The sequence below is a fragment of the Cynara cardunculus genome (assembly GCF_001531365.2).
Source record: "Cynara cardunculus var. scolymus isolate 2C chromosome LG 2, CcrdV1, whole genome shotgun sequence".
Classification (NCBI taxonomy): domain Eukaryota; kingdom Viridiplantae; phylum Streptophyta; class Magnoliopsida; order Asterales; family Asteraceae; genus Cynara; species Cynara cardunculus.
The window spans coordinates 14474657-14486958 of record NC_037529.1 but is presented as its reverse complement, the minus strand read 5'-3'; the positions used below and the strand labels follow the sequence as shown (position 1 = coordinate 14486958).

At 30.6% G+C, this 12302-nt stretch overlaps 1 protein-coding gene across 2 annotated transcripts; it reads left to right on the top strand.

Moving 5' to 3' along the window:
• The first annotated feature begins 3485 nt into the window (after nucleotides 1–3485).
• On the top strand, nucleotides 3486–5658 carry LOC112507982 (immune-associated nucleotide-binding protein 9-like). 2 transcript variants are annotated; one of them, XM_025112750.1, is made up of 4 exons: nucleotides 3491–3563; nucleotides 3641–3867; nucleotides 3987–4261; nucleotides 5428–5658. In XM_025112750.1, the coding sequence occupies exons 2-4, from the start codon at nucleotides 3825–3827 to the stop codon at nucleotides 5572–5574; spliced, it is 465 nt and encodes a 154-aa protein (XP_024968518.1). In that variant the 5' UTR covers nucleotides 3491–3563; nucleotides 3641–3824; the 3' UTR covers nucleotides 5575–5658. The 2 variants fall into 2 exon arrangements, with proteins under 2 accessions (XP_024968517.1, XP_024968518.1); XM_025112749.1 differs by having other exon boundaries at nucleotides 3486–3563; nucleotides 3641–4261.
• Nucleotides 5659–12302: the final 6644 nt, after the last annotated feature.

Here is a 12302-nt window from a genome sequence, read left to right as displayed (position 1 = left end):
GAGAGCCTTATCCGGTAAGCGAGAGCGATGACTCTTACCTGTTGTGTTCTTCTTGTTCTAAACATGTTTTTGAATTCGATATTCTGTTCCTACTGTTTRTATTCTCTACCCACAGCTGGCCATATGGTGAAGGACAAACGTCCAATACCTATCATTGATGTTGGATGAGTTTTGTCAAGATTCATCTATATTGTTAGGAGATAGAATTAGGTTAATTATTTTAGAGTTCAGTTTATTAACTATATTAGAGTTCAGTTTTTGTCATTGAAATTTGATTTTCAAAGTTTTATTAAACTTTGTAAATGTTAATTGTTATGAATGTTATTTGAAGTGTTTTTACAAATATGGGTTTAATTACTTTGTTCCAATGCTTCACATATATATGTTCCTTGATCACTTAATTTGATTCTTTATATTTTTATTGCGAACTATAGAGATGTGACTTTGTAGCTTCAACAACCCTTATTCATTTACTTTCTTTCTTGTACATATTTTTTAAGCTGATGAGCAAACGGATTATGTTTTACTTTTTGGGTGTACGGGCTCTCCAAAGGCATACCATTTGCTTGTATCAAGCGAGGTGAAGTGTTCTTTAAATCTGAAGCTAAAAGGAACTGTTGTATGTTGTTTTTCATGTTTATGTTGTGTAATTGTTTTGGATCGCTTCATGATTCATGTTCTCCTCGAAAATAAAGTTCATGCGATTTGTAAAACACTAACCATGATGCCTATTTTTAAGTTCATGTTATATGTATTAATATGTAAAAAACTAAGAGCAAATCATATCATTCAAAAAGTCTTCTCTCGTGAAAACACAAAAAGCCTCAAAATCGTTTACATTTACGACTCCCGCCGCATTGCGCGAGTACACAACTAGTTATCTTATAAAGCATTTGGCTAAAACTATTAAAAACTCTTAAAACTCTTAAAAATTATTAAAACCCTTAAAAATTCTTAAAGAAAACCTCTATTATTTCGTCTAACTAACTGCAGATAAACATAATCAAATATTGGATAAACATCTCATTTTAAATATAAAATATAATTAGGATAATCATTGAATTATATTTAATAACAGAATACTTGATTATTATCCTTATAAAAATCTATACTATATTATAAAGCATTTGACAAAAACTCTTAAAAACGATTTTTTATACACGAAGTATTGTTTATTGATGCATATTACTTAAAATTTAAGATTACAAGTAAATTGTGCATAAGTACAATTTATTAAAGGTCCATATTTGAATTTTGTCTAACTAACTGCAGATAAACATAATCAAATATTGGATAAACATCTCATTTTAAATATAAAATATCTAAAATATAATTATGATAATCATTGAGTTATACTTAATAACAGAATGCTTGATTATTATCCTTATAAAAATTATACTAGAAGGGTACTCGTGTAATACAACGAGATACATCTCGATTTTAATGTTATGTTTTATTTTTTTGTCTCTGTCGATGTTATAATACAATTTTATGTCTTTTTAAGAAAGTAATAATGATTTTATTTTTGAATAAAATATAAATTTAAAAATATCATTAAAATTCAAAAAAATTATATCAATAGTAGTATCAAATCAACTATTAAGAAGTTCTCATTTTTTAAATAATTTCTTTAATTTAATTTTTTATCATAATTTAATTTAAGTTTAATAAATTTATTTTTGATTTAATAATATAATATTTATAAAGATTCTGTTAGAACTCAATGATTATCCTAATTATATTTTAGATTTTATATATTTAAAATGATATGTTTATCTTATATTTGATTATGTTTATCTACAGTTAGTTATACGAATTTAGATATGGAGCTTTAATAAGTTGTACCTACGTACAATATACTTGTAATCTTGAGTTTGAAGTAACATGCATTAATAAACAGTACTTTATGTATAAAAAGTGGTTTTTAAGAGTTTTTGTCAAATGATTTATAATACAATATAAATTATTAAACCAAAAATAAATTACTTTGTTATTAAACCTAAAATGTAAATAAATTACATAAAAAAACAATAATTTTTAAATAGTTAATTTGATACTAATATCGATATATTTTTTTCAATTTTTTATGAATATAAGCATTGTCGCTTTCTTAGAGTCACATAAAACCGTATTATATCGACAGAGACAAAATAAAATGAAATATTATCTCGATGTATCTCGTTGCATTGCGCGAGTATCCTTCTAGTAAATAATAAATGGCTTTAAACTTGTAAAACTTCGAATTTAATTAAAATCTCATTTAAAATTATATGTAATAATTCTCAAGCTTGATGTTAAATTCGAATTCGAAATGTTTCTACGATGTGTTTGGTATATCGTAAACATAGTAAGGATCATTATTTTATGGTTTATAGGATTTTTACATGAAACAAACAGGAACAAATAGAACAAAATATAACATGTGTGTTCACTCCCACCCCTATGGTCGACCCATGTGTTGGTCAAAGTGGGTCACCGTCCAAGGCAACAAAGCCCATGAAGGCATCACAGCCCAACACTTATATAAGGTTTACTAGGCTCATTTTTGCATTTTTTTTTCAAAAACATATTAAGCCGCTCACTCAGTCGCTCTCATCTCGTCACCTCTCGCACGCTCAACTCTATCCTCACGAAAACGCGCCCTGCTTGTTCACAAGTTGTCGACCAGCTTCTAGCGCTGCCCATCAGCCACCACGACCTGCTTCTAGTGATGTCCACCAGTCACGACTCACGAACGACTTTCTGGCTTCTACCCTCTCACATCTGCAGATACTTGAATGTGTATGTATGTGTGATTAATGAACAATATTCACCAATAAATAAGTTGTCAATGTGAAAAGTGTTCATTATTGAACATTGAGTGCACATTCATGCATGTTGACTGCTACTATGTTCATGTTGATCATTTATATCATACAATACACCAGAGACAACGAACTCGTTCGATTAAGAATGTCGACTGTTGAAATGTTAATGATTATTTCTCAAAATACATTTGTTTATGAACAATCCAAACAATATAACTTTCAACACATTGATAATTTCATAATGGTTAAATTCAAGGAGTAATGTAACTCTCATCTAAATGCATTGGAGTAATACAAAACATAACATTAATATTTTGCCCTCAATCATTAATTATATAGGAATCTATGAACCATGATACTAAATTGATTTCTATTGATCTAAAAAGTTTGTATAGTTAACACAAATGAATTGGTTAACAAAAGATCATACCTTTATCTATACTACCTTATAAACTAAATTTCATAAAAGTCTTAAATACAACATTTTAAGCATAAAGTACAATCTATTAAAGCTAAAAGTATTAAAGACAATCTTTTAAGCATAAAGTACAACATATAAAGCTAAAAATTCAAATCTAATGCTAACCTTTTTTCTTCCCAAGACCAGCCGCTCCAATCATTCATTCCCCCCCAATGTGACTATTTACTAATCCATCTTTCCCAATGTTATGATTTCATATTCAACTTCCCAGTATATACGTTTAGGGTTCTCTCATTGTACAACTATTGCTTTCATCTCCATTGCTCCTATCTCAGGTAAGTTTTTATTGTTTCCTCCCTCTCAATTTCGATCATATTGAGTTTATTCATTAACACCTTCCCTATTTGTGAAGGGTTTTCGTAGATTATATAATCGACACCTTTGCTGCAGTGATCCTTGAGCTCTAATTCTGGTTGGAAGAACGGGAAATGGGAAAAGTGCAACAGGAAATAACATCCTTAAAATAAAGAACAGGTTCGAATCAAAGTGCAGTTTATTTGGAGTAACAAACTACTTCTGAATTGAAGGCTACTGTAATGGAAAATGGCCAAATGACATTACTTGTTAGGGTTTTTTCTGGTAGGGTTTATATTTCATGTCTATAGATTCAGATTACAGAGTTATTATGAATGTGATCAATCTAACTTTTGTGATTAGTTTTGTTCTTCATTTAGTTTTATATGATTTGAGATTGGCAGGACTTTTTGATTCTTCGGTTGATTATGAAACTATTAGGAAGGAGATTGTCAGGTGTATCAAGATGGTCGTCGATGGTATTCATGCGATTCTTCTTGTATACTCAGTTTGCCATCGCTTTTCTGATGAGGAAAAGGCTGCAATAAGTGTCTTGCAAGATTTGTTTGGGAAAAAGATTTGTGATTACATGATAGTTGTTTTCACTTGTGGTGATGAACTAGAGCTAGACTACAAGACCTTGGAAGATTTCATATGTAAATGTCCACAAGCTTTGAAGGTGGGCTAGCCAGTTAATTAGTTAGCATTACTTGTTGCCATAATTTCATTCTTCTATTTCACTTTATTTAATTTGTAGTATGATTGTGCATTGCATGTCAATTTGCAAATGCTGGAATTTGCGACTTAGAACTTGATGTTGTTTTCAGATTTGTGGAAGTTGATTATGTTTTGATTGATATAAAATTTGAATAATGTTTTAGGGCATTCTTCGACTGTGTGGCAATCGCTGTTTTCTTTTTGATAACAGAACAAAAGATGAAACAAAGAAAGCCAATCAAGTAAAACAAACGTCTTGCTCTTGTAAACAAAGTGTTAGAAAAGAATGGCGGAGAACCAAATACCAATTAAATCTTCACTGAAATGAAGGTGAAACTTATTGCTAATTACCAAGTTATTGCAATTTACAGTTGATATATAATGGGAAATCAATGAAATTATCATGGTAACAATACATGATCTTATGAAAGGGAAGCGTTCTGCTTATTCTTGTTTATAATAATAAAATCTATTTCTTCTTCAAAATGGCTTCATCTAAGTGTCAAATTTGTTTTTAGTTTCCGTCATGCTTATTTTTGCCCCACCATCTGTTCTCAAATATGTGCTCACATTAGGCGTTTGTTGTACCATCCATGATTCATATGATCTTTATTTTTGATAATTTTTATAAGAATATGGTGGAACCCCATCATGATACTCTCCTAAAGAGCACTTAAGGAGAGAAGTGAGGTTCCAACATATATGGACTTAAAATTATCCAAATCTAAGCCAATGTGGGGCAATCTATAGTCGTCTAGCATCCTATCGTTAATTTTGGCCAACTGTCTGTGTAGCATCTATTGGAGGGGGCGTGTTAGAGTCACAATTAGCTAGACTTGTTGGACTATTTCTTGTCTCCTCGAGGACTCTTTTGAAGATTAATATGAGGTTTTACATATTATCACAATTTTGCTTCTACCCTTGATTCTTGAAGGCAAATGGGTGTTATTGGTTATTATGCTGCCAATGTTTTTTGATTAGTTCATTTAAGTTAATTGAAAATAACTAACGATTCTTAAATTTGAGAATGCTTCTTTTATAAATAAACATTGGCAAGTGACATTTTTGGTTCATAGCTTGAGTTGAAATTCATGAATTTGAAGTTAACGAGATTTGTTGGAAGAGCAGACTGCTCGGTTGAAGTTTGAAAGAAATGTCGAAACTGCAATAAAGAAAGTAGAGGGCGGTGTAGATCGGTTGAGGGAAGAGTTGAAGGAAGCCAAGACTATGGAGGAGAAATGGAAGCAATCTTCGAGTAGCTGTGTTATCCTCTGATTTCTCTCGATGAACACATATTGAACGGGGTAAATTTTTTGATGCACTGATTATGTAGTTTTTGGAACTGGGATTGTTAACACCTGTTTTCTCAATATTATTATTATTATTATTATTATTATTATTATTATTATTATTATTATTATTATTATTATTATTATCTAGCTTTTTATGAGAATGGTATAAAAGGATGGTATGTATTTAATAATCATCCTCTTTGTGTATTGGCATGTCTAACTCTAAGTTGGTAACACCAACATTTTCTATGGTTATTAGACAAATAGTAATTCCCATATGTAAACTATTTCTTTATATATGGTTGCACAATCGTTGACATTGACATTTCACATGGATTGATATTTGAGTCAAACATAAGTACAGATGTAACAAACACTATGATATCATTAAAGACTGTGAGATTTCAAAATTGAATAAACTTTGATAGAATTTATAATCCCACCATATTGTATGGGTATACAACTAATATATATATATATATATATATATATATATATAGACTTGGGATCATGTAAGACCAATGGTTTTTCGTGAGACCCGTAAGACCAATTCTCAACCCTTGAATTAGATCTACAATCGTCAGATCTGAACATTCATAAACACCACGAGACTTCTCAATAATTACAAAATTGTCACCGTTGCAACTTTAGACCATTAGTTTATAAAGTTGATCAATGAACATAAATTGGTCTTACGGGTCTCACGAAAAACTCTTGGTCTCACGTGAACCCAACTATATATATATATATATATATAGGAGCGATCAAATGAAAACCACTCCAATTTGTAAAAACCGTAAAAACTACTCTCATCCATCGTTAATCTTATGAAATTTTTTCATGAAATTGTTAATCTTGTGAAATTGTTTCATATAATATTTTTTTGATGAAGTTGTTTCATATGTGGTTATGAAATTTTTTCATATACTACTTAATGAAATTTTAATGAAACTGTTTCATTTATTTCTTTAAAATTAAAATAATGAAGATGATAATATCCATGATTAACACCCTCCACAATAAAAATGGTTAATCAACCTCTCATAATTACAAAAAAAATGAACAAAATGAAAAATTATGATGGTTGAATGCGGTTTGCACGGTTTGTACAAATTGAGTGGTTTGCATTTGATCACTCCCCTATATATATATATGAAATTGTTTCATATACACAAGATTGTTAATTTAACACCCTCCACAATAAAAATGATTAACCAACCTCTCATAATTACAAAAAAATGAACAAAATGAAAAATTATGATTGGTTAAATGCGGTTTGAACGGTTTGTACAAATTAAGTGGTTCGTATTTGATCGCTCCCCATATATATATATATATATATATATATATATATATATTCTTATAATTTTTTATGCAAAGAGGTCAATCCCTTTCGTTCCCAGCAGCAAAAACCCTTCCCTCCTTTCGTTCACAATGACAAAAGACCCACCCCCTCCCTTGCTCCGATCTGCTTCCACCGCTGTCTCTCATTAATCGTAATAATCGTTCTATCTCTACCTTTCTCAATATCACATTTCTTCTCAAGAATCCTTCGCCGGCAGTGACAACCCAAGACCTTCGATCAAACTCCTTCCCCCTCGTTGCTCCAATCATCATCGGAACCCCATCGCCACTATCCATCCTTCTAAGACCACCGACCCTCTCTTTATCTCCTCCTCATCTCCGTCTATCATAAGTTCCCCCCACCCCCTTTTTTCACCAACTCGATGTTCCTCTCACTAACTGAAGGAATACCGCCCTTTCCCCCATCTCCGACGGTCACTATGCAGGAAGACCATCTTCCCCTACACATCTCTAGCCCCCACCACCCGACGATTTATGGCCCCCATCCCCTGTCTCTGGTTACCCTTTCTCGACATCGAGAAGCCAAGCTGAAGTTATCAACTTATATGGGTGCTTATTTGGGGGAAGTTACAATTACCTTTCATGATATTGAACTTGGAGACTTACACATGAACTTAGTGAACTGGGTTTGAGTTTGATTTATATTCACAATTTGAGTTTGATTTTGATTTAAAGTTTAAGTTTGAATTTCATTTAGCGATTAAGTTTGAGTTTGATTTAGGATTTAACACGTTAGTGTTCAATCTTTGTGATTATATTTTGAATGTTTGGAAGTGAACAAACACCGATTTTGTGATAATCACTTCGTGTTGGTTTGTATTTTTATACCAGATGATGATGAAGAACTAAAAGAAGAGAAAAATAGGGAGAGGGAGGGAGAGAGAGTTCGTCTGTTAAAATAAGGGAGTGGATAGAAAGAGAATAATACCCTCATGTGCAAGTCATATGAGCGGGCTTAACCAGAGGGAGGTTAATGGAGTTAGTTTACACTTTTGCATATTACAAGGGTTTTCTTGCAATAAACATTTTATTAAGGACTCAAACCAAGAAAAACAGCAAACCATAGGGACCAAAATTACAGTTTATTCTAATAATAGTAATAACTTTTTCTTGCAATTTCTAAATATATATATATAGAGAGAGAGTGCGCGTTTGGTTCAAATGTTAACCAAATTTATTGTGTTAACTTTGTTAACTATTTTCAACCAATAACAATCCATCTTATATATAGGTTCCTATCCATCTTAGAATTTAATGAGAATGGTAAATATGTAATTTTTTTTTATGTAACTCCCATATCATTAATTGGGGGTTACAAAATCACAAAATCTCATGATTTTTGTTAATTTATTATTGAATATCTAATTATGTGAACATGTGGACGTCAAAATGTGTATAAATGTATATGGTCATGTTGTGATCATATATGTTCTAGACCTCTCTCGATAAGACCATATATGTTCGTACCTGTTCAAATGGGTCATTCATCATCTTGCATATGGTTATATAATTGACATAGGTTTCACATATGTTCATAACTGACTGAAATATTTCGTATATGTCGATTTGTGTTCATAATGAAAGAACTATTGTTCACAAGCTGTTCATATTGTATTCATATGTAGACTAGCTGCATTTCTCAACAGTGGTTGCCTCTTGAATGTGTTCATAATGAATGAACTATTGTTCACGAGCTGTCATATTGTATTCATAACTATTTTTTTATTTCTTACCTTTCGTGTAGCAGCTATTCTTATTGTGTTCATAATTGTTCATGTTGTGTTCATACCTGTTCCGAGATGTTTGAAGACACTTTGTTAACGATATTTACTATTTTGGTAACTGATGGTATCAAAAGCACATGATATTTGTTGATCCTATCTCTCAGTGATTTGATGATAATCCCTTTTACCTTATACGAAGTATTTTTTGTTTTTCTCTTTCAGTTCCAGCGATCATCATTGAGTTTGTTCAGTGATCACTGAGAACATGTAATGTAAATCCATCAGCGACAGCGATACTTCAAGAAGACAAAACTCACACCAAAGAACCTTTAGCGAAAGTCGAAGACTGAAACTGAAGATTAGAGACTGGCGAGTACGTGATCTGAATTGGTATTCAATGATTACAACCTGGTCTACATATGTGTGAAGACTGCCCAAGCCTCAACGAATGCTGAAGAGACCTTTAGGTTATTCCAGCATTCAGTGATCAAAAGAAGCTTGTTGAGCACGATTGTTTTTGTCTTGTCCTGATACACACAAAGAACAAGCTCATACCCTTTCTAAAGTATAGTACGGTACAGAGCCAATTAGTTGACTCTACTATCCACCAACTTTATGAAAAGATGTCTGCTCATGAATAGGCTTTTGTATTATTCAATGTAACAAATGACAAGTCTTTCTCTAAAAGCTTGACACATATTCAAACCCTACTATGTTGCCTTAAATGTGCATTTAATGCAATGAGTATAAATAGATGTGTTATATCTCCCTACAAAGACACTATAATACTTACTCTTGAACCCTAACTTACGTTCATAAGTAAAAGAACACACATCTAAGAACACAATACGCTTGTCTTCAAAAGCAAGTTCGAATCCCTTTTTATATTCTAAAATAGTTCTTACCCAGAAAGAACTAACATCCTTCTAAGTTTTTTACATTAAATCTTTTCTTTATTTGCTAAGAACTAGTGTGTAACTTAGACTGTTTAGATAGGTTATTTTTACCTTATTTTTCCACAAACAATCTTGTAAAATATATATTGACCTTTCTTTATCAATATATATTTTAAATTTGAAAAGTTTACTGTGTTTGTATTCATCCCCCTCTCCTTCTATAAATTGTTATACACATCTTGTAGATCCTAATGGGACCAACATTATTTTACATAAGCACCCTTTTCCACTTGGTTCACATATATTTGTGAAATTATAAATTTAATAAATTTTTAATATGATTAATCACAACCGTTTATTATAAGAATCAATGATCAAGATTAATTAACAAAGTTAATGCAACAAATTTGGTTAACATTTGAACCAATCTCTCTCTCTCTCTCTCTCTCTCTCTATATATATATATATATATATATTTGTGTATAAAAATGTTATTTTTACTTTTTTATAGAAAAACAAAAAGATAAGCAAAATGTTAAAATGACTTTTGATTCAACAGAGTTAACAAAACGTTAATCACAAAGACCATGATCAAAACAAATTAAACACAACAAAAACCAAATCCATATACAATAGAAATCCTAATAAAAAAACATCCAACCATAAGGACTAAATATGTAGTTCACTCAATAAATTATTATAACTTATATTGATAAAAATAAGTTGAAATTAAATATAATAAATACTCAAAAACAATAAATCATAGGACCAACTTATCATTTATTTATTTATTTTTAAAATATGGATGACAAAATTATTTTAAATTGATCAACACACAATCTATTATTACTCGAATACATAAATAATAATTATTTATTTATTTATTTTTAAAATATGGATGACAAAATTATTTTAAATTGATCAACACACAATCTATTATTACTCGAATACATAAATAATAATTATTTATTTATTTATTTTTAAAATATGGATGACAAAATCATTTTAAATTGATCAAATAAAACCTATTATTACTCCAATACACACATAATTATTATCTATTTGAGACCATAAAGCTCAAACCCAATGATTGCAATAATTCGCTCCAACTCAAATTCAAACAAGAAAGTTAAATATTTTCGTTTTATTTATTGGTATATTTATAATAAATTACTAGACATTAAATTTGTATTTTATTTGTGAATTAAATATTATAAAATTATTTTATGGCCATAAATTAAAAATGAAATAAAACATACATATTAGGACTTGAGAGGGTGGACCATTGAACCCATTCACATCATGGATAATTGATCTTGTATATTATGTTGAAAAGATGTTAACAAATTAATATCCAAATCCGATGGGTATGAATCATGTTCATATAAAGTATTGACTTTTTTATTAATATATTATGTGGGTGTGTATTTTGGGGTGTTTGGGATTGCATATAAAAACAACTTATTGACTTATTCCAGTATGACACCGGTAATAAACAATTTTGAATGTTTGGATAAACAACTTATACCGGTGCCAAACCGGTAATAAGGAGTTTTTGAAGAAGTTAAACTCTTCTGACTTATAATAAGTTGATAAGTGTTTTTGTAGAAAAACATGAGTTGTTTCAAATAAGCAATCCCAAACACCCCCTTTATCTATACATATGTAGGGAACAATTCAAAATTAAAATATAGGAACTAGACAGTCGTTAGAGAAAATATGAGGTGGACAGGTTGTTGAGTAATGGTACCTCATGCTTAGTACGTACATATGGTGTTTTGTTTGAAAGAAGCTGGAGAGGGAACAATTGGTAGGGGGAGGATTAACCTCCCAAAATAGTTTTTACTTGTAATAAGTGTGTTGTTTACATTCCTTCAAGGTGTAGCATAAGCATAGAAAGAGAATCAGATAGAGGAATGCCGATTTAAACAAGTATAATGCAAGTTTGGAAGTAAATAAGAAAGATGAGCTGTGCAGAGGTTTTGGAAGCATAATCGGTGAAAATCGATGGTTAGAGACCAAGAAATTGATAAAAAGTAATGTAGTTTTATTGGTCTCAGCTATCACATTTGTAAATAATACATTTAGTATTCCGAGAAAACACTTAGAAAGAAACTTTTAATACTTGCCTTACAGTGAGCATATCTGAATCCGATGAACAACACTCAAAATCAAATATAACTCTAAAATATTGACATCTAAACTTTAGTTATTCGTATGGCTTAAGGCTTCGGATATTGATCACTGACCGGATCCTCAACTTTTATATAAAATTGTGAAGATCAAATCTTTGGTCTGATTATTTTCCATGCGATTTGGAGAATCCGATTGATCTATCTTTTAAAGGTCGTTCCATCTTGAAGTTTCAAGACCTACATTGTTATACTAAGTTATTATATCCTATGAATCCATTTCATAAAGTATTCTATAGCTGAAATCTGATGTATAACTTATATTTTTCAATTAAAAAACATAGGATTTTTACTTATAAAAGTCTTGTAACTATCTGTATTGATCCAAGGACTAAAAACCTTCAACAAAATGAAGACCAGTTGAAATGAGGTCAAGATTGTTAGCAAAACAGAGCGGTTTGTCATCTAGCCAAAAATAAAATCAATACAATATAAAGTCAACTAGTAGTCTAACAAATACTACTACTAACAAGCCGAATTTTGGAGTTCAAACTTGTCCAACAAGTTTGACTCACCAACTCTTCCAACATTCAT

Bases quoted from the DNA above. Each gene is read 5' to 3' on its own strand.
- LOC112507982 (XM_025112749.1), top strand. From the start codon at position 3,884: ATGTCTATAGATTCAGATTACAGAGTTATTATGAATGTGATCAATCTA. The intron at 4,262-5,427 runs GTGGGCTAGCCA...TTGGAAGAGCAG, and splicing joins AATGTCCACAAGCTTTGAAG to ACTGCTCGGTTGAAGTTTGA.